At 59.1% G+C, this 21458-nt stretch overlaps 2 protein-coding genes across 2 annotated transcripts; both read right to left on the bottom strand.

Annotated features, from left to right (window-relative positions):
• Window positions 1–4604: 4604 nt before the first annotated feature.
• Window positions 4605–7093, bottom strand: LOC136790787 (protein maestro-like). The gene is made up of 8 exons (XM_066996568.1): window positions 6948–7093; window positions 6662–6773; window positions 6384–6530; window positions 5893–6075; window positions 5359–5514; window positions 5132–5254; window positions 4867–4960; window positions 4605–4717 (listed from the first exon to the last, which is right to left on the bottom strand). Exons 3-8 carry the CDS (start codon window positions 6525–6527, stop codon window positions 4605–4607), a joined length of 813 nt encoding a protein of 270 aa, XP_066852669.1. The 5' UTR covers window positions 6528–6530; window positions 6662–6773; window positions 6948–7093.
• Window positions 7094–7595: 502 nt separating this feature from the next.
• Window positions 7596–21441, bottom strand: LOC136790788 (maestro heat-like repeat-containing protein family member 2B). The gene is made up of 23 exons (XM_066996569.1): window positions 21311–21441; window positions 21122–21217; window positions 20652–20756; window positions 20398–20521; window positions 19756–19877; window positions 19340–19492; window positions 18573–18727; window positions 18178–18319; window positions 17775–17971; window positions 17123–17260; window positions 16837–16948; window positions 16559–16705; window positions 16068–16250; window positions 15538–15693; window positions 15311–15433; window positions 15046–15139; window positions 14790–14896; window positions 10501–10701; window positions 9507–9617; window positions 9120–9239; window positions 8396–8550; window positions 8002–8143; window positions 7596–7796 (listed from the first exon to the last, which is right to left on the bottom strand). Exons 1-23 carry the CDS (start codon window positions 21392–21394, stop codon window positions 7596–7598), a joined length of 3168 nt encoding a protein of 1055 aa, XP_066852670.1. The 5' UTR covers window positions 21395–21441.
• Between the last annotated feature and the right edge of the window lie 17 nt (window positions 21442–21458).

Below are 21458 nucleotides of genomic sequence, written 5' to 3' on the forward strand. Positions count from 1 at the left end.
AGCGTGCACAGCCGCACACATTTTCTCCTGACAGACCCAACACTTGCAGCCCATTTAGGGCCTCCTCCCAGGCTACTGCGCTGCCCAGCGTGGGACCGAGCTGCCCAGAACGGCTGCTGCAGACCTGCCCCAGGCACTCGGCCTTCCAGAGCCAGGGGCGCTGGTCCCACCCCTGCCCCAAGCACCGTCCCAGCAGGGGCAGGGGGACACTGCCCAGACCTGCCCTCCACGGGCACATCGATGGCCCCCTGCAGTACAAGCATAAAAAAGCAATTTCTGCTGTTGGAGACTCCATGGGCTTGGTTTGCAGATGTGTCTGAGGGAAAAAAAAAATATATATATATATATATATATATATATATATAAGAAAAGGAGGCAATTGGCATCTCCTGGACTTGCTTCACTAGATTACCAGGGGTGGTGGGAGGTGCACCACTAGACCTTCTGTTCACAAACAGAGAAGGACTGGTGGGAGATGTGGTGGTTGGGAGCTGTCTTGGGCAGAGTGACCACGAAACGGTAGAGTTCTCTATCCTTGGCGAAGTCAGGAGTGGGATCAGTAAAACTGCTATCTTGGACTGTTGGAGGGCAGACTTTGAGCTGTTCAGGACACTGGTTGGCAGAGTCCCTTGGGAGGCAGTCCTGAAGGGCAGAGGAGTCCAGGAAGGCTGGGCACTCTTCAAGAAGGAAATCTTAAAGACTCAGGAGCAGACCGTCCCCACGTGCCCAAAGACGAGCCAGCATGGAAGAAGACCGGCCTGGCTGAACAGAGAGCTCAGGAAGAAAAAGAGGGTTTATGGCCTTTGGAAAAGAGGGTGGGCCACTCAGGAGGACGATAAGGCTGTTGCGAGGCTGTGCATGGGCAAAATTAGAAAGGCCAAAGCTAATCTGGATCTCAATCTGGCTACTGTTTTTATAAATACATGAACACAAAAAGGAGGACTAAGGAGAATCTCCATCCTCTACTGGATGCGGGGGGAAACCTAGTGACAAGAGACGAGGAGAAGGCTGAGGTGCTTAATGCCTTCTTTGCCTCAGTCTTTAGCGGCAAGGCCAGTTGTTCTCTTGGGTACCCAGCCCCCTGAGCCGGTGGAAGGGGATGGGGAGCAGAATGTGGCCCTCATAATCCACGAGGAAATGGTTGGCGACCTGCTACAGCACTTAGATGTATGGAAGTCAACGGGGCCAGAGAGGATCCACCCGAGGATGCTGAGAGAACTAAGTGGTGGAAGTTCTGACCAAGCTGCTTTCCATCACTTATCAGCAGTCCTGGCTATCAGGGGAGGTCCCAGTCGACTGGCGGCTAGCAAATGTGATACCTATTTAGAAGAGGGGCCGGAGGGTGGACCTGGGAAACTATAGGCCTGTCAGTCTGACTTCGGTGCCAGGGAAGCTCATGGAGCAGATTATCTTGAGTGTTATCACGCGGCACTTGCAGGGCAACGAGGTGATCAGGCCCAGTCAGCATGGGTTTATGAAAGGCAGGTCCTGCTTGACGAACCCGATCTCCTTCTATGAAGAAGTGACGCGCTTAGTGGACGAGGGAAAGGCTGTGGAATTGGTCTACCTTGACTTCAGTAAGGCTTTTGACACCATTTCCCACAGTATTCTCCTCAAGAAACTGGCTGCTCATGGCTTGAACTGGCGTACGCTTTGTTGGGTTAAAAACTGGCTGGATGGCTGGACCCAAAGAGTCGTGGTGAATGGAGTTAAATCCAGTTGGACGCCAGTCACTAGTGGAGTCCCCCCGGGCTGAGTACTAGGGCCAGTTCCCTTCAATATCTTTATCGATGATCTGGATGAGGGGATTGAGTGCACCCTCAGTAAGTTTGCAGGCGACACCAAGTTGGGTGCATGTGTTGATCTGCTCGAGGGTAGGAAGGCTCTGCAGGAGGATCTGAATAGGCTGAACCGATGGGCTGAGGCCAACCGTATGAAGTTCAACAAGGCCAAGTGCTGGGTCCTGCATTTGGGGCACAACAACCCCAAGCAGTGCTACAGGCTGGGAGATGAGAGCCTGGAACTGCCTGGCAGGGAAGGACCTGGCAGTATTGGTTGATAGTCGGTTGGATATAAGCCAGCAGTGTGCTCAGGTGGCCAAGAAGGCCAACAGCATCCTGGCTTGTATCAGAAACGGCGCGGCCAGCAGGACTAGGGAAGTGATTGTCCCCCTGTACTCGGCTTGGTGAGGCCACACCTGGAGTGCTGTGTTCAGGTTTGGGCCCCTCACTACAAGACGGACATCGAGGTGCTCGAGCGTGTCCAGAGAAGGGCAATGAAGCTGGTGAGGGGTGTGGAGAACAAGTCTTACGAGGAGCGGCTGAGGGAGCCGGAGTTGTTTAGCCTGGAGAAGAGGAGGCTCAAGGGCGACCTTATCGCTCTCTACAGATACCTTAAAGGAGGCTGTAGCGAGGTGGGGATTGCTCTGTTCTCCCACATGCCCAGTGACAGGACGAGGGGGAATGGGCTAAAGTTGCGCCAGGGGTGGTTTGGGTTGGATAGTAGGAAAAATTCTTTACTGAAAGGGTTGGTAGGCATTGGAATGGGCTGTCCAGGGAAGTGGTTGAGTCACCATCCCTGGAGGTCTTTAAAAGACGTTTAGATGTGGAGCTTAGTGATATGGTTTAGTGGAGGACTGGTTAGTGTTAGGTCAGAGGTTGGACTAGGTGATCTTGGAGGTCTCTTCCAACCTAGATGATTCTGTGACTGTGTGATTAAATTTTGCTTGCTTTGACAAGCCAACGGAACTAACTGCTGAGCCACCTGTGCTATCTATCACTGGGCTGGCAGCACTCAGACCACGGGGAACCTCAACTTTGGGTGTCAGACTCGTTTCTTCTGGTGAAGAATGGCAAAGCTGAGGCAGAAACGGCCATCTAACAGCCCTAACGACCACATAACGACTGTAACGGCCACCTAACAGCCATGGAACGGTCTCCTCAGCAAGGGCGCTGAGGGGCTGCCTCACGCCCGCCAGGCGGCGCTGTGGTAACGGCAGCCGCGCGGCGAGGCCCGGCCCCTGTTCCCGGTTCCCAGCCCCAATTCCCGGCCCCTGTTCCCGGTTCCCGGCCCCTGTTCCCGGTTCCCGGCCCCAATTCCCGGCCCCTGTTCCCAGTTCCCGGCCCCTGTTCCCGGTTCCCGGTTCCCTCCAGTCGCGTTGGAGCCAGCCCGGGCGTAGGCAGGGCTGTAAATGCGTCTCTGTCACGACGGTCGGTCTTCATCTTCGTGCTGTGCTCACATGTTGTGTGAACGCTGACCGGCTGTGTTGTGCGTGTAATTACCTGTCTGCAGGTAATTACAGCTGGTGCTTGTCCCAAAAGCCTGGGCAACTCAATTGCTGTTCTAACTGAAATGTTAATGCCAGACGCCCTAGTTGTGCACTGTATACATACTAACATACAGTCTGGCCTGGCTGAGGGCTTGGCCCCAAAGCAGCCGGTGGGTTCAGTTTCTGAGCCTGAGTACACTGGCACTGGGCTCGATTCCGAGATCCCAAAACGTGCTGCTTACTCTCCATTTCTGAGCCCCCAGGCTGGACAGATGAGCCTGGCTGGGCCCACAAAACACAGCAGGTGGTCTCCCTTTTCAAGCCGCCCACAGCTGCCCAACGAGCCTCCTATAAAGGCTGGAAACCACAGGACTGCCTGCATTGTTGAGCCTGAAAACCAGCCAAACAAGGCTCATTTTGAGCCCCCCAAAGACAGATGATGACTCCATCTTCACATAGGGCCCCAAAGCTAGTGCACAAAGACTGGCGTTGAGCCCCAACGTGCAACATTTCACCTCTGTTTTCGTGCCCCAGCCCAGTTTCCCCAGCTGTGATCCCAGCCGCCATCAGCAGCCCCCCCGTTTTGCTTTTCTTTCTGCCCCAGGCCGTGTTTGTGTAGTCCGTAGGTTCGTGCCCTCGCCAACAAGCACACAGAGTCAGAATCCACATGAAGGTCGTTTAATTAAATAATTAATTATATAACTCTGCAGAGTCGGGTGCTTGGCGATCTTTCTCAAAGCAAGCACACCTCTGACTCGAATCACCGTAATTTATACACAGCAAACTTGTGAAAACTCTCTCTTTGGTTACTTTTGATTGGTTGTCATAGCTCACCTAACTTATCTCTACTGAGTTTGCTCATTACAAAGGAACAGTGGTGGAGGGGAGGACACCAAATCCCACATCAGCATACATTAGCATTTTGATGGGCGTGATTTTTAATATGTTAATGACCCTTAATGAGCAAAAGGTAACTATAGTTGGAAAACCAGTCTGGAGCTGGTTTTCTCCTTCTTCTTTTTAACCTTTTATCCCTTATCTTCCTTGCTTCTGCTAGCTCAAGGCTACCTGTCTCTTTCCTTCAGCTAAAAGACTACACAAGCTGCAGGCCTCCCAATTTTCTTCAAGGTTTTCTTGTTTTTTCCCAGCTTTGGGACTACATTTGGACATGGATGGGGGGATCGGAGCACTGGTGCTTTGGCCCTGACCCTCCCCATCCCACCAGTGCTGAGAGGTTTGCAGGCAGCGCTGCCTGGCCCCAGCTCCCACCAATGCCACCCTGGGAAGGACCCAGTCCACAGCCGCTGTGCTCTCTGGATTTTTATTCTGTGGGTGCTCAGGCCTCTGCAAGCTCGGGGACGTCTTCTGTGTGCCCCGAGAGATCTTCTGCATGCTCTGGGCTGTCTTCAGCATGCTTTGGGCTGCCTTCTTTGTGCTCCGGGCTGGCTTCTGTAGCGTGGGGAAGAAGAGGCAGTGTCAAGATACGGCCCCTGGCCGTGCCCTCCTGGGCACCGTAGGGAAGGCGGCTGGGGCAGCGCTTGGCGGCCCCTGGGCCGCCCCGGTGGGAGCGGAGCAGAGAGCTCCGTCCCGGCTCTCACCAAGGACGTGGAGAGTGGCATCTGTGGACCGCTTCTCCAGTGGTGGCTTCTGCTGGCGCTTCAGTGTCTTCAGCAGCTCGGGAGCATGTGTCTCCTGGGGGAGAGCAGGGAGGTGTGAATTCTGCTTGGGCCGGAGAGGCCTCGCTGCCGAGCCCTCAGACTCCCGGGGAGCATGCGGCGGGACGGACGGACGCGTCACGCCATGCTCCCCGCTCGGTGCCGGGCCCCGTGGCCCCAGCGTCGCCCCGGGACAGGGCTCACTCACCAGGTAAGAGCAGACCTCGCTCTGCAGCTGTGCTCCACTGCGCCCGATGGCATTCTTGACGACTACCTGCAGCCCCTTTGGCTCGACGAAAGGAGCGCAGACATAGAGGGCTGTCCTGCAAACCTGGAAAAGAGCATTGTGCTCGGTCGTTCCTTCTCCCTTGCCAGGGAGGCAGCTCCTCAGGGAGCCTTTCTGTGGGTTGGCAAATAAGCTCAGGGGGTTCTTACGCTGGATACTGCACAGCTGGGGTCTTGGAGGTGCAGGAAGAGGCTGCCCAATATCTGCTCCACTTCTCCGCTGAAGAACGTGGTGAGATTGTCCTTGGCGCCAGCAGCCAGGGCCGTGTAGAGACTGAAGGCCGCAAAACGAAGGTCCTCTTGCTTCTGCAACCCAGAAAGCCATCTGTGAGCTGGGTCACGAAGGCATCGTCTCCCAGCCTCTCTGCAACAACGAAGCATCAGGGACTGACAACTGAGGGCGAGCGAGCACAGCACTGTTGGCAGTGGCGCTTTGGAAACCAGCTCCAGAACGAGGTCACCTCATCCCGGCCCCTTCCCTGCCATGTGGAAGGTCCCTTCCTCGTCCCATCCCTAAGAAATGGCACCTGAGTGCCGGGGCCCTCGGTGCGTCCCACCCGCAGGAGAGAGAGAGAGAAGGGCCACGGCAGCTGGTTGCCTGGAGGAGCACCTCCACGCAGCACGGGCAGGCCCCTGCCCACCCCACGCCCCTCGGACAAGTGGGAGAAAAGTAGGTTCACTCACGGCATCAAGGAACTTCCTGGTGGAGCGGGCAATGCGTCTGAAGGCCCCGCCCAAGCCCTTCGCCGTCTGCTTTGCAAGTATTTCTGCCAGGGCCAACATGCTCTCCGCAGCCACCTCTGGATGGTCCACGTTCCTCATTTCACGCTCCAGTGCTGCCACGATGCTCCTCTTGTGCTTTTGAACCTGCAACGCCAAAGATGCGCACAAGCTGCTCGCGGCTCCTGCCTGCAATGCCCACCCTTTCTCCCCACGTCTGTTCGGCAAGGGGGTGCGGCTGCGGCACAACCCCGTGACGAACGGCACTCGCACGGTTCCCCGCTGCCACCGTGCTGAGCTTGGAGAGCAGCCTGGCCATTGGGAAGCCCCCATCTGCCCGTGCTGCTCTGCCCCAGGCTCCCGAACTGCCCCGCGGCTCTGCTTGGCTCTCACTCAGCCTCTGCCCGGCTCTCTGCTGGGGGGCTGCAGCCAGAGCAGAGGAAAGTGCGCCTCACCTTCTTGGGCAAGCCACTGACAGCACTGCCCAGGCCTCTCGCTGCCATGTGCTGCACAGCACAGCTCGGATGCTGCAGCTTCTCCAGGAAGAGCCGTACCAGGGGCTTCAGGAGATCCTTCCCCTCAGCTGGCGGGTCCTTCATCAGCTACAAGACAGCCAAAGGTCTGTTAGTGCTGGCATGGGACCTCGGCTGGTCTCTTCCATAAAGAGACACCCCAAGCAGCAGTTTCTTCCGAAAAGCCCTCTGAGCCCGCCCCGCCCCACGCGCCGCCTCACCTCAGCGAAGAAAGCCAGCGCCGTGACCTGCAGGTTTGGCAAGGGGGAGTGCAGCCACGGCAGGAAGGTCTGTATGAGCGCACGCGAGACGAGCCGGGCACGGAGCAGCACACTGCACACAGAGCACAAGCAGGTGACGTGGTCAGGTGGGAAGGCCATGGGCAGCGGCCCGAAACGTCCCCTGCTGCGACGCAGGCGCTGCCCTGCCTCCCAGGAGAGCTCCCCAGGCACACGGGAAGGGTCCTGCGGCTGCTTCCCGGGGCACAGCCACCCGCTGGGCTCTCACCTGGTCAGCAGCTGCACGCTGTTGCAGTGCCACTGAGGCAAGTCCAGGGATGGCCACACTCCGTGCCTGAAGAGCACCTGCTGCCACCTCTCGTCCAGGCATCTTCTCAGCACTTGCTCCAGAGCATTACAGTAGAGTCTGGCGAAAGAAAACCCACAGAAATCTCACATCGTGTCACTGGAGGGGAAGTTTTGTCTTGGCTCTGCCGAAACGCCCCGGTCCCAGCGCCCCGAGCTGCCCCACGCCTGGGGTCTCCCCTGTCCCAAGAGCTGCCAGCCCTGCGCAGGGTTTGACGCCCGGTCTCTCCCGGATCGGTCCAGAGAGAGGAAGGACACGCCCGGTCTCTCCTGGATCGGTCCAGAGAGAGGAAGGACACGCTGTAATCGGGGACACAGAGGAGACAGGCCGAGAGCAGCCGTCGGTCCCGTCCCGTCTGGGAACATCCCCTGGGGACATCCTGGGAACGATCCCGTCTGGGATCCTTCTCCAGCAGAGGACAGAAGTCAAACGAACCCCGGCGACCCGTTTCCACACCTGGGAAACAGGGCAGGCTTGGGAAACAGGGCAGCCCTTTGGCTCCCTCAGCACCACGAACAAACGTGCCTGGCTGGGGAACTGAAGCCCCCCGTTCCCCGCCCCTGCTGCTCCTTACCCGCACAACTGCTCCTCTTGTCCCATGTCCTTGAAGAGGAGGAGTCCTCTTGGAGGACTCAGAGGGGGAAACAGCAACTCTACCCCCAGTTCCTTGCTGACCCACTGCAGGAGGACTGGAAGGAGGTGAGGAAGCAGGTCCCGGACTGCCTCCGCGGTCAGCAGAGCAGACACCACCTCAGAGATCGCACAGAGGAGCTGCAGGGAAATGTGACCCACAAGAACCTGTTAAACACCGCCTTTCCCACCAGCCCGCTGGTGCCCCTGTCCCCCTGGGGGACTCTTCCTGCCGGCAGGTCTCACACCTGGGACAGCCTCGGATGACCCCCAAGTCCCTCACCCTGATGAGCTAAGTTAGAAAGCACGTGGGAAGCTGCAGAAATGCTTCTGCCGACGAACATACCTTGAGACGATGCGGCTCTTGATCAGCATCGTTGCACAAAGGTCTGGTTTCAGGTGCCTTGTCCAGCCTCTCTGCTAAGTGCCTCAGGACCTGAGGCCCGAGGTCGCTGCTGCCCAGGCTCCTCCAGAGCTGCACCATGTCTCTGCAAGCAACCAGACGTTCACCCGTGAGCCCCGTCCTCTGGCAGCCCTGGTGCCCTCCCCAGAGGCCAAACGCTCTCCTCGCCAGCAGCGGGCATACGATGCCTGCTTCCCCAGAGGCACGAGTGCACGATCTCACAGAGCTCAGGCTTCTGGGGGAGGAATGGGACCTGCTGCTTCCCTGGATCTGCCTACCGCAGGCAAGCCTGGGGTTGCTGTTTGGCCACAGCGGGGCAAGGGGGGAGCGCACATACCTCTCTGAGGGCAGTTCTGTCTGGAGGAGGCTGTCCACCACAGGCTGAAGGTGGAAGCCAGCCAGGAGACGGGCTGCCTTCAAGAGCAGGTCCCTGAGGGTGCCCTGCTGCATGGTGTACATGGCCTTCCACAGGATGTTCACGACTTCAGGCACCTGCAAGGCAAGGGGCGAGATGGCACACCTCAGCGTATCCTTTGCCTGTGCAGGACCCCAGCACGGTCACTCGGCGCCTGAGCAACGCCTGCCGCCTTGGCATGCTGACAAGCCCTCGTCCCTGAGCCCTGCCTCACGGCTGGGGGCGCGTGTGCTCTCGGCGCTGACGCACACCAACGTGCACACGCGCACACCCCCCTCCGTCGCTGCGTGTGCCTGGGGCCGGCGGTGGCAGCAGCTGAGCGATTTGAGCACACCGAAGGCCTGGGCACGTTTTATGCCCAACAGCCTGGATAATCGCCGGCGCACGGCTGCAGCGATGGGAGATCGCAACCCAGCAGGCTCGGACACCTTGCAGGCAGTGGGGAGGAGACCACTGAAGCTATTCCCTGCAGTGATGGAGAAATGGGAGTGAGCTCTGGCACACGCTGGCCAGTCCTGGCCAGCTACGACGGCAAGGCAGGACATTGCCTGAGGGAAACAGCAGCTACAAGGAAATGAAAAAGGTCCGGAGCAGGGCTGGGACGAGGGGACACCGGGCAGAGCAGGGGCAGGAGAGGAAACCTCACCTGTCTGTCACATGGGCTGGTGGCATCTGTTTCTTTTAAGTATTTCAGCAGCTGCCCTTGGACGTGGGTGAGCTGCCGACAAGAGGCCAGCACCGTGCCGAGAGCCTGGTACAGGAAGTTCTGAAAGAGAAGAGACCGAGACCGAGACGTGGTAACGGCGCGACTTTTCAGGACAGGGCCTGGCCGCGACAGGCCCCAACAGCCCAGGGAGCAGCCGCAGCGCCCGGCTGTAGCCGACCCTGGGCAGCACGGAGGGAAGCATCTTTGGGGCGAGGGCAGGGGGAGCGGTGACGACAGCCCGCACGGGGAACGCGCTCCTTCAGCCCCAGCCCCGGAGCTGGGTGCCCCGGGGCTGTGCTGCCAGGAGGGCGCAGGCAGGGCGCAAACCTTGTCCTCGGCGCTGCTGGAGGGGTTGCTCAGCTGCTGGCTCAGCTCCCGGCTCAGGCACACGACCCATGGCTGGTCCACCAGCATCTCCTCCACCAACTCCGTCAGGAACTGGGGGGGAACACGACAGGAGGCAAATGTTGTCTCGCCCTTTGCCCGGGCCTTTCACGTTCACGTGCTCCAGGAGCTGTCGGGGCACAACTGCCCACAGCCTCACCCCCAGGGATGCTGTACCTTAAGCAGATAGCACTGCCACTCTTCAGAGTCCAGGGAGCTCTCTGTTTTTTCTGGAAAGCAAGAGGAAGCAAAATGCCTCGCTGTCACTTAAGCCAGCACCGGAGAAGAGTTCAGTGCTGTCCTTCCCTGGGAGCCAAAAACCCCAGAAGTCCCGGGCTTGAAAGGGCCTAAAATTGCCTGCACCAAAGCTCTTGCCAGGCTGCAGACCCGGGCTGGATCCCAGGGACATTGGCCAGAGCCACCGACTCAAGCCGGGGAAGGAATGACTGATTGGGGCCGATCGCCGCTGCCCGACTGTGATCCCCGCACTACTCGAGCACCGTGCCCCAGCGTGCACAGCCGCACACATTTTCTCCTGACAGACCCAACACTTGCAGCCCATTTAGGGCCTCCTCCCAGGCTACTGCGCTGCCCAGCGTGGGACCGAGCTGCCCAGAACGGCTGCTGCAGACCTGCCCCAGGCACTCGGCCTTCCAGAGCCAGGGGCGCTGGTCCCACCCCTGTCCCAAGCACCGTCCCAGCAGGGGCAGGGGGACACTGCCCAGACCTGCCCTCCACGGGGCACATCGATGGCCCCCTGCAGTACAAGCACAAAAAAGCAATTTCTGCTGTTGGAGACTCCATGGGCTTGGTTTGCAGATGTGTCTGAGGGAAAAAAAAAAATATATATATATATATATAAGAAAAGGAGGCAATTGGCATCTCCTGGACTTGCTTCACTAGATTACCAGGGGTGGTGGGAGGTGCACCACTAGACCTTCTGTTCACAAACAGAGAAGGACTGGTGGGAGATGTGGTGGTTGGGAGCTGTCTTGGGCAGAGTGACCACGAAACGGTAGAGTTCTCTATCCTTGGCGATGTCAGGAGTGGGATCAGTAAAACTGCTATCTTGGACTGTCGGAGGGCAGACTTTGAGCTGTTCAGGACACTGGTTGGCAGAGTCCCTTGGGAGGCAGTCCTGAAGGGCAGAGGAGTCCAGGAAGGCTGGGCACTCTTCAAGAAGGAAATCTTAAAGGCTCAGGAGCAGACCGTCCCCACATGCCCAAAGACGAGCCAGCATGGAAGAAGACCGGCCTAGCTGAACAGAGAGCTCAGGAAGAAAAAGAGGGTTTATGGCCTTTGGAAAAGAGGGTGGGCCACTCAGGAGGATGATAAGGCTGTTGCGAGGCTGTGCATGGGCAAAATTAGAAAGGCCAAAGCTCATCTGGATCTCAATCTGGCTACTATTTTTATAAATACATGAACACAAAAAGGAGGACTAAGGAGAATCTCCATCCTCTACTGGATGCGGGGGGAAACCTAGTGACAAGAGACGAGGAGAAGGCTGAGGTGCTTAATGCCTTCTTTGCCTCAGTCTTTAGCGGCAAGGCCAGTTGTTCTCTTGGGTACCCAGCCCCCTGAGCCGGTGGAAGGGGATGGGGAGCAGAATGTGGCCCTCATAATCCACGAGGAAATGGTTGGCGACCTGCTACAGCACTTAGATGTATGGAAGTCAACGGGGCCAGAGAGGATCCACCCGAGGGTGCTGAGAGAACTAAGTGGTGGAAGTTCTGACCAAGCTGCTTTCCATCAATTATCAGCAGTCCTGGCTATCAGGGGAGGTCCCAGTCGACTGGCGGCTAGCAAATGTGATACCTATTTAGAAGAGGGGCCGGAGGGTGGACCTGGGAAACTATAGGCCTGTCAGTCTGACTTCGGTGCCAGGGAAGCTCATGGAGCAGATTATCTTGAGTGTTATCACGCGGCACTTGCAGGGCAACGAGGCGATCAGGCCCAGTCAGCATGGGTTTATGAAAGGCAGGTCCTGCTTGACGAACCTGATCTCCTTCTATGAAGAAGTGACGCACTTAGTGGACGAGGGAAAGGCTGTGGAAGTGGTCTACCTTGACTTCAGTAAGGCTTTTGACACCATTTCCCACAGTATTCTCCTCAAGAAACTGGCTGCTCATGGCTTGGACTGGCGTACGCTTTGTTGGGTTAAAAACTGGCTGGATTGCTGGACCCAAAGAGTCGTGGTGAATGCAGTTAAATCCAGTTGGACGCCAGTCACTAGTGGAGTCCCCCCGGGCTGAGTACTAGGGCCAGTTCCCTTCAATATCTTTATCGATGATCTGGATGAGGGGATTGAGTGCACCCTCAGTAAGTTTGCAGGCGACACCAAGTTGGGTGCATGTGTTGATCTGCTCGAGGGCAGGAAGGCTCTGCAGGAGGATCTGAATAGGCTGAACCGATGGGCTGAGGCCAACCGTATAAAGTTCAACGAGGCCAAGTGCTGGGTCCTGCATTTGGGGCACAACAACCCCAAGCAGTGCTACAGGCTGGGAGATGAGAGCCTGGAACTGCCTGGCAGGGAAGGACCTGGCAGTATTGGTTGATAGTTGGTTGGATATAAGCCAGCAGTGTGCTCAGGTGGCCAAGAAGGCCAACAGCATCCTGGCTTGTATCAGAAACGGCGCGGCCAGCAGGACTAGGGAAGTGATTGTCCCCCTGTACTCGGCTTGGTGAGGCTACACCTGGAGTGCTGTGTTCAGGTTTGGGCCCCTCACTACAAGACGGACATCGAGGTGCTCGAGCGTGTCCAGAGAAGGGCAATGAAGCTGGTGAGGGGTGTGGAGAACAAGTCTTACGAGGAGCGGCTGAGGGAGCCGGAGTTGTTTAGCCTGGAGAAGAGGAGGCTCAAGGGCGACCTTATCGCTCTCTACAGATACCTTAAAGGAGGCTGTAGCGAGGTGGGGATTGCTCTGTTCTCCCACATGCCCAGTGACAGGACGAGGGGGAATGAGCTAAAGTTGCGCCAGGGGTGGTTTGGGTTGGATAGTAGGAAAAACTTCTTTACTGAAAGGGTTGGTAGGCATTGGAATGGGCTGCCCAGGGAAGTGGTTGAGTCACCATCCCTGGAGGTCTTTAAAAGACGTTTAGATGTGGAGCTTAGTGATATGGTTTAGTGGAGGACTGGTTCGTGTTAGGTCAGAGGTTGGACTAGGTGATCTTGGAGGTCTCTTCCAACCTAGATGATTCTGTGACTGTGTGATTAAATTTTGCTTGCTTTGACAAGCCAACGGAACTAACTGCTGAGCCACCTGTGCTATCTATCACTGGGCTGGCAGCACTCAGACCACGGGGAACCTCAACTTTGGGTGTCAGACTCGTTTCTTCTGGTGAAGAATGGCAAAGCTGAGGCAGAAACGGCCATCTAACAGCCCTAACGACCACATAACGACTGTAACGGCCACCTAACAGCCATGGAACGGTCTCCTCAGCAAGGGCGCTGAGGGGCTGCCTCACGCCCGCCAGGCGGCGCTGTGGTAACGGCAGCCGCGCGGCGAGGCCCGGCCCCTGTGCCCGGTTCCCGGCCCCAATTCCCGGCCCCTGTTCCCGGTTCCCGGCCCCAATTCCCGGCCCCTGTTCCCGGTTCCCGGCCCCAATTCCCGGCCCCTGTTCCCGGTTCCCGGCCCCTGTTCCCGGCCCCAATTCCCGGCCCCTGTTCCCAGCCCCAATTCCCGGCCCCTGTTCCCGGTTCCCAGCCCCAATTCCCGGCCCCTGTTCCCGGTTCCCGGCCCCTGTTCCCGGTTCCCGGCCCCCTCCAGTCGCGTTGGAGCCAGCCCGGGCGTAGGCAGGGCTGTAAATGCGTCTCTGTCACGACGGTCGGTCTTCATCTTCGTGCTGTGCTCACATGTTGTGTGAACGCTGACCGGCTGTGTTGTGCGTGTAATTACCTGTCTGCAGGTAATTACAGCTGGTGCTTGTCCCAAAAGCCTGGGCAACTCGATCGCTGTTCTAACTGAAATGTTAATGCCAGACGCCCTAGTTGTGCACTGTATACATAGTAACTAATACAGTCTGGCCTGGCTGAGGGCTTGGCCCCAAAGCAGCCGGTGGGTTCAGTTTCTGAGCCTGAGTACACTGGCACTGGGCTCGATTCCGAGATCCCAAAACGTGCTGCTTACTCTCCATTTCTGAGCCCCCAGGCTGGACAGATGAGCCTGGCTGGGCCCACAAAACACAGCAGGTGGTCTCCCTTTTCAAGCCGCCCACAGCTGCCCAACGAGCCTCCTATAAAGGCTGGAAACCACAGGACTGCCTGCATTGCTGAGCCTGAAAACCAGCCAAACAAGGCTCATTTTGAGCCCCCCAAAGACAGATGATGACTCCATCTTCACATAGGGCCCCAAAGCTAGTGCACAAAGACTGGCGTTGAGCCCCAACGTGCAACATTTCACCTCTGTTTTCGTGCCCCAGCCCAGTTTCCCCAGCTGTGATCCCAGCCGCCATCAGCAGCCCCCCCGTTTTGCTTTCTTTCTGCCCCAGGCCGTGTTTGTGTAGTCCGTAGGTTCGTGCCCTCGCCAACAAGCACACAGAGTCAGAATCCACATGAAGGTCGTTTAATTAAATAATTAATTATATAACTCTGCAGAGTCGGGTGCTTGGCGATCTTTCTCAAAGCAAGCACACCTCTGACTCGAATCACCGTAATTTATACACAGCAAACTTGTGAAAACTCTCTCTTTGGTTACTTTTGATTGGCTGTCATAGCTCACCTAACTTATCTCTACTGAGTTTGCTCATTACAAAGGAACAGTGGTGGAGGGGAGGACACCAAATCCCACATCAGCATACATTAGCATTTTGATGGGCGTGATTTTTAATATGTTAATGACCCTTAATGAGCAAAAGGTAACTATAGTTGGAAAACCAGTCTGGAGCTGGTTTTCTCCTTCTTCTTTTTAACCTTTTATCCCTTATCTTCCTTGCTTCTGCTAGCTCAAGGCTACCTGTCTCTTTCCTTCAGCTAAAAGACTACACAAGCTGCAGGCCTCCCAATTTTCTTCAAGGTTTTCTTGTTTTTTCCCAGCTTTGGGACTACATTTGGACATGGATGGGGGGATCGGAGCACTGGTGCTTTGGCCCTGACCCTCCCCATCCCACCAGTGCTGAGAGGTTTGCAGGCAGCGCTGCCTGGCCCCAGCTCCCACCAATGCCACCCTGGGAAGGACCCAGTCCACAGCCGCTGTGCTCTCTGGATTTTTATTCTGTGGGTGCTCAGGCCTCTGCAAGCTCGGGGACGTCTTCTGTGTGCCCCGAGAGATCTTCTGCATGCTCTGGGCTGTCTTCAGCATGCTTTGGGCTGCCTTCTTTGTGCTCCGGGCTGGCTTCTGTAGCGTGGGGAAGAAGAGGCAGTGTCAAGATACGGCCCCTGGCCGTGCCCTCCTGGGCACCGTAGGGAAGGCGGCTGGGGCAGCGCTTGGCGGCCCCTGGGCCGCCCCGGTGGGAGCGGAGCAGAGAGCTCCGTCCCGGCTCTCACCAAGGACGTGGAGAGTGGCACCTGTGGACCGCTTCTCCAGTGGTGGCTTCTGCTGGCGCTTGAGTGTCTTCAGCAGCTCGGGAGCATGTGTCTCCTGGGGGAGAGCAGGGAGGTGTGAATTCTGCTTGGGCCGGAGAGGCCTCGCTGCCGAGCCCTCAGACTCCCGGGGAGCATGCGGCGGGACGGACGGACGCGTCACGCCATGCTCCCCGCTCGGTGCCGGGCCCCGTGGCCCCAGCGTCGCCCCGGGACAGGGCTCACTCACCAGGTAAGAGCAGACCTCGCTCTGCAGCTGTGCTCCACTGCGCCCGATGGCATTCTTGACGACTACCTGCAGCCCCTTTGGCTCGACGAAAGGAGCGCAGACATAGAGGGCTGTCCTGCAAACCTGGAAAAGAGCATTGTGCTCGGTCGTTCCTTCTCCCTTGCCAGGGAGGCAGCTCCTCAGGGAGCCTTTCTGTGGGTTGGCAAATAAGCTCAGGGGGTTCTTACGCTGGATACTGCACAGCTGGGGTCCTGGAGGTGCAGGAAGAGACTTCCCAATATCTGCTCCACTTCTCCGCTGAAGAACGTGGTGAGATTGTCCTTGGCGCCAGCAGCCAGGGCCGTGTAGAGACTGAAGGCCGCAAAACGAAGGTCCTCTTGCTTCTGCAACCCAGAAAGCCATCTGTGAGCTGGGTCACGAAGGCATCGTCTCCCAGCCTCTCTGCAACAACGAAGCATCAGGGACTGACAACTGAGGGCGAGCGAGCACAGCGCTGTTGGCAGTGGCGCTTTGGAAACCAGCTCCAGAACGAGGTCACCTCATCCTGGCCCCGTCCCTGCCATGTGGAAGGTCCATTCCTCGTCCCATCCCTAAGAAATGGCACCTGAGTGCCGGGGCCCTCGGTGCGTCCCACCCGCAGGAGAGAGAGAGGGGCCACGGCAGCTGGTTGCCTGGAGGAGCACCTCCACGCAGCACGGGCAGGCCCCTGCCCACCCCACGCCCCTCGGACAAGTGGGAGAAAAGTAGGTTCACTCACGGCATCAAGGAACTTCCTGGTGGAGCGGGCGATGCGTCTGAAGGCCCCGCCCAAGCCCTTCGCCGTCTGCTTTGCAAGTATTTCTGCCAGGGCCAACATGCTCTCCGCAGCCACCTCTGGATGGTCCACGTTCCTCATTTCACGCTCCAGTGCTGCCACGATGCTCCTCTTGTGCTTTTGAACCTGCAACGCCAAAGATGCGCACAAGCTGCTCGCGGCTCCTGCCTGCAATGCCCACCCTTTCTCCCCACGTCTGTTTGGCAAGGGGGTGCGGCTGCGGCACAACCCCGTGACGAACGGCACTCGCACGGTTCCCCGCTGCCACCGTGCTGAGCTTGGAGAGCAGCCTGGCCGTTGGGAAGCCCCCATCTGCCCGTGCTGCTCTGCCCCAGGCTCCCGAACTGCCCCGCGGCTCTGCTTGGCTCTCACTCAGCCTCTGCCCGGCTCTCTGCTGGGGGGCTGCAGCCAGAGCAGAGGAAAGTGCGCCTCACCTTCTTGGGCAAGCCACTGACAGCACTGCCCAGGCCTCTCGCTGCCATGTGCTGCACAGCACAGCTCGGATGCTGCAGCTTCTCCAGGAAGAGCCGTACCAGGGGCTTCAGGAGATCCTTCCCCTCAGCTGGCGGGTCCTTCATCAGCTACAAGACAGCCAAAGGTCTGTTAGTGCTGGCATGGGACCTCGGCTGGTCTCTTCCATAAAGAGACACCCCAAGCAGCAGTTTCTTCCGAAAAGCCCTCTGAGCCCACCCCGCCCCACGCGCCGCCTCACCTCAGCGAAGAAAGCCAGCGCCGTGACCTGCAGGTTTGGCAAGGGGGAGTGCAGCCACGGCAGGAAGGTCTGTATGAGCGCACGCGAGACGAGCCGGGCACGGAGCAGCACACTGCACACAGAGCACAAGCAGGTGACGTGGTCAGGTGGGAAGGCCATGGGCAGCGGCCCGAAACGTCCCCTGCTGCGACGCAGGCGCTGCCCTGCCTCCCAGGAGAGCTCCCCAGGCACACGGGAAGGGTCCTGCGGCTGCTTCCCGGGGCACAGCCACCCGCTGGGCTCTCACCTGGTCAGCAGCTGCACGCTGTTGCAGTGCCACTGAGGCAAGTCCAGGGATGGCCACACTCCGTGCCTGAAGAGCACCTGCTGCCACCTCTCGTCCAGGCATCTTCTCAGCACTTGCTCCAGAGCATCACAGTAGAGTCTGGCGAAAGAAAACCCACAGAAATCTCACATCGTGGCACCGGAGGGGAAGTTTTGTCTTGGCTCTGCCGAAACGCCCCGGTCCCAGCGCCCCGAGCTGCCCCACGCCTGGGGTCTCCCCTGTCCCGAGAGCTGCCAGCCCTGCGCAGGGTTTGACGCCCGGTCTCTCCCGGATCGGTCCAGAGAGAGGAAGGACACGCCCGGTCTCTCCTGGATCGGTCCAGAGAGAGGAAGGACACGCTGTAATCGGGGACGCAGAGGAGACAGGCCGAGAGCAGCCGTCGGTCCCGTCCCGTCTGGGAACATCCCCTGGGGACATCCTGGGAACGATCCCGTCTGGGATCCTTCTCCAGCAGAGGACAGAAGTCAAACGAACCCCGGCGACCCGTTTCCACACCTGGGAAACAGGGCAGGCTTGGGAAACAGGGCAGCCCTTTGGCTCCCTCAGCACCACGAACAAACGTGCCTGGCTGGGGAACTGAAGCCCCTCGTTCCCCGCCCCTGCTGCTCCTTACCCGCACAACTGCTCCTCTTGTCCCATGTCCTTGAAGAGGAGGAGTCCTCTTGGAGGACTCAGAGGGGGAAACAGCAACTCTACCCCCAGTTCCTTGCTGACCCACTGCAGGAGGACTGGAAGGAGGTGAGGAAGCAGGTCCCGGACTGCCTCCGCGGTCAGCAGAGCAGACACCACCTCAGAGATCGCACAGAGGAGCTGCAGGGAAATGTGACCCACAAGAACCTGTTAAACACCGCCTTTCCCACCAGCCCGCTGGTGCCCCTGTCCCCCTGGGGGACTCTTCCTGCCGGCAGGTCTCACACCTGGGACAGCCTCGGATGACCCCCCAAGTCCCTCACCCTGATGAGCTAAGTTAGAAAGCACGTGGGAAGCTGCAGAAATGCTTCTGCCGACGAACATACCTTGAGACAATGCGGCTCTTGATCAGCATCGTTGCACAAAGGTCTGGTTTCAGGTGCCTTGTCCAGCCTCTCTGCTAAGTGCCTCAGGACCTGAGGCCCGAGGTCGCTGCTGCCCAGGCTCCTCCAGAGCTGCACCATGTCTCTGCAAGCAACCAGACGTTCACCCGTGAGCCCCGTCCTCTGGCAGCCCTGGTGCCCTCCCCAGAGGCCAAACGCTCTCCTTGCCAGCAGCGGGGCATACAATGCCTGCTTCCCCAGAGGCACGAGCGCACGATCTCGCAGAGCCCAGGCTTCTGGGGGAGGAATGGGACCTGCTGCTTCCCTGGATCTGCCTACCGCAGGCAAGCCTGGGGTTGCTGTTTGGCCACAGCGGGGCAAGGGGGGAGCGCACATACCTCTCTGAGGGCAGTTCTGTCTGGAGGAGGCTGTCCACCACAGGCTGGGGGTGGAAGCCGGCCAGGAGACGGGCTGCCTTGAAGAGCAGGTCCCTGAGGGTGCCCTGCTGCATGGTGTACATGGCCTTCCACAGGATGTTCACGACTTCAGGCACCTGCAAGGCAAGGGGCGAGATGGCACACCTCAGCGTATCCTTTGCCTGTGCAGGACCCCAGCACGGTCACTCGGCGCCTGAGCAACGCCTGCCGCCTTGGCACGCTGACAAGCCCTCGTCCCTGAGCCCTGCCTCACGGCTGGGGGCGCGTGTGCTCTCGGCGCTGACGCACACCAACGTGCACATGCGCACACCCCCCTCCGTCGCTGCGTGTGCCTGGGGCCGGCGGTGGCAGCAGCTGAGCGATTTGAGCACACCGAAGGCCTGGGCACGTTTTATGCCCAACAGCCTGGATAATCGCCGGCGCACGGCTGCAGCGATGGGAGATCGCAACCCAGCAGGCTCCGACACCTTGCAGGCAGTGGGGAGGAACGGGAAGGTTGGTGTGTCCCAGCGGTAACTGCCTCGCCCGGGGCAAGGACCTGCGCCGACGGGAGACTTGAGAGTGCAGTGCCTGAGTCCTCGTCAGAGGACCGCACAGAGCAGAACGTGTCAAGCAGCAGCGGTCCCCTCAGCTCCGCGCTCGGGCTGCATTTCTTCAGCCCACACGAGGTGCAGCACAACAGCCAACAGAGAGAAGTCAAGGCCGAGGGTTACAAGGGTCTCCCTTACCTCTGGACGTATTTCCTTTCCGCACGCTTCCAGGAATACGATCATCCAGTCGCCAGCTGCCTGTGCACGCTCCTCGTTAGCGCATTCGAAGGTCTTCATGATGGCGTCCATGAAGCTCCTGGCCTGTCCCTGGGGGAAGTACTGGCAAACCCCCTGGAGAGACAGGAGAGACACTGTCACAGCTCTGCTCCGGCTCTTTAGAACAGAAAGGAAACTCCAGGGGCCTCTGAGCTCAGCAGCTCGCTGGTCACTGAGAGGGCACTCAGGGCACACTCCTCTGTGCATACGCTGCTTTTTTGTACTTCCTGCAGCGGAGGGGTTTAGAACCATCTCCTCTCGTCTTGTTTCCCTGCGTGCGAAACGCACCTCCTGACAAATGCACTGGGGCCCCCACCTCACTCTCTGGAGCCAGTTACCTTCGCTATTTTGGCAGGCTCCTCACACAGAGACCCGTCCTCCGTGCTCTTCAGCCTCTCACACAGCTCCTTGCAGTCAGGCACTTGGAGCACCGCTCTCCTGGTCTTCGTCATGCCACATGCTGTGAGAGAAGGGAGTCCTGGTTAGGGGAACTGAATCTCTGGCGCCAGACGTGGATAGAGGAGGCTGGGGAGCAAAGGCCAGGGCCCTCCCAACCCTCCCGTGGCAGGATGCCACCAGCCCGGCTCCGTGGCTGACACATCCCGGGCCGCACAGAGCCCTCCTTCCCCTGGAGCTGTTTTGGGGCTGTGGGGTCCCAGCAGCCGCAGGCCTCTGCTCCCAGCTGCTGCGTCCCCAGGTCCTGCACCGGGCACCAGCGTCTCCGGGAGGGAGCAAACCTCCCCGCAAATTCCTCAGCGCAGACGCTGCTCACTGAGGAGGGGGCAGGAGCTCGCTTCCAACCGATTTCTTAGTGGGAACGGTGATTGTGCAGGGCCACAGAGCGCCCCGTCCACTCCCCTCATTCGTCGCGACAGTGTTTCTTGACTGGCTGGGAAGGGACGTAAACAAAAGCCCTCGCTGGGCAGGGAAGGAAGAGAAGATGGGGCTGATGGGGGCCAGGAAGAACCCGCTTTCCTCACCTTGGATCCGGAGGAGGCAGCTGAGGCAGGCCCCTGCCCTCTGCCGGGACGTGGCCTGGGAGTCGCTCAGCAGAGGCCCCAGCACGCCGACCAAGGAGCCGAACTGCGAGCAGGTGCGTTCCCTCTGCGGGGGCGAGAGGCAGGAGGAAGCTCGCAGGCAGCCCAGTGCCTGCTCGCCTCCCCAGGCCATGGCCAGGCGTCGGGGCCGTGGCCAGCAGGGAGAGGGGACGGGGCACGCGGGGCTCCCTACTCACCGAACACTTGAAGAGCTCTTCGTAAGTGCCCAGCAGCTGGGCGCAGACCTGCAGGGCCCTCTCTCGCTCCCATGCTTTCGTTGACGTGAGGTGGCACAGCAAGATCTGGGGTGGAGCACATGCGTCTCGTGACGGGTGTCCTTCTCTCCCCAGCACCCCTCTCTGCCTCCCTCCTCTTCTGGCCCCTTCCCGCAGGGCCTGCCCTGCGGCTCCGCGTGGCCCCAGCCCCGCCGAGCACCGGCACTGCCACCCCCCTGCCCCGCTCGCTCCACGCACCCCTGCCCTCACCCAGGAGCCGTTTCCCCACCGGCATCTCCCTGTGCCAGCCTGGCACTTGGGAGCCTGGCTCTTGGCTTTGCCTCCCGCAGGGCCCGTTCCTTTGCCTGCCCTGGCACTGCGGCAGGGAACGGATCCTCCTCTGGGCATCCCCTAAGGCCCCAACTCTGCCCCACTGCCTCATGGATACTCACAGAGACCACGTCCGCGAAGGCGCTGGAGGTCCCTTCTGCTTTGAGAAGGGCTGACACAAGCTGGCCCAGAGCTTCCTCACACGATGCCTGCAGAGACTGAAAACGGGAAAGGAGGAGTGAGGCTGAGCACCGCGGCAGCTGCCAGGGCACAGGGAGCACCGAGGTGTGCAGGGAAGGGCTGGCAGGTACCTGCAGCTCTGTCTCCTCAGGAGGGCACGACAGGACTCTCCAGCAGCACACAGCCACCTGGGAGCACCTGTTCTCCCAGTCCATGCAAGGCTTCAGCGTGCTGGATGGAGAAAAAAAGGAGAAAACAGTGAGGGGGTTTACCAGCAAT

This window comes from Anser cygnoides, chromosome 4, assembly GCF_040182565.1.
Source record: "Anser cygnoides isolate HZ-2024a breed goose chromosome 4, Taihu_goose_T2T_genome, whole genome shotgun sequence".
In the NCBI taxonomy this organism is placed as follows: domain Eukaryota; kingdom Metazoa; phylum Chordata; class Aves; order Anseriformes; family Anatidae; genus Anser; species Anser cygnoides.

Bases quoted from the DNA above. Each gene is read 5' to 3' on its own strand.
- LOC136790788 (XM_066996569.1), bottom strand. From the start codon at position 21,394: ATGGACTGGGAGAACAGGTGCTCCCAGGTGGCTGTGTGCTGCTGGAGA. The intron at 17,261-17,774 runs GTAAGGAGCAGC...TTCTTTCGCCAG, and splicing joins CAAGAGGAGCAGTTGTGCGG to ACTCTACTGTGATGCTCTGG. The intron at 9,240-9,506 runs GTTTGCGCCCTG...CTTCTCTTTCAG, and splicing joins CCAGCAGCGCCGAGGACAAG to AACTTCCTGTACCAGGCTCT.
- LOC136790787 (XM_066996568.1), bottom strand. From the start codon at position 6,527: ATGAAGGACCCGCCAGCTGAGGGGAAGGATCTCCTGAAGCCCCTGGTA. The intron at 5,515-5,892 runs GTGAGTGAACCT...TCTGGGTTGCAG, and splicing joins CCAGGAAGTTCCTTGATGCC to AAGCAAGAGGACCTTCGTTT. The intron at 5,255-5,358 runs GTAAGAACCCCC...GCTCTTTTCCAG, and splicing joins CCAGCTGTGCAGTATCCAGC to GTTTGCAGGACAGCCCTCTA.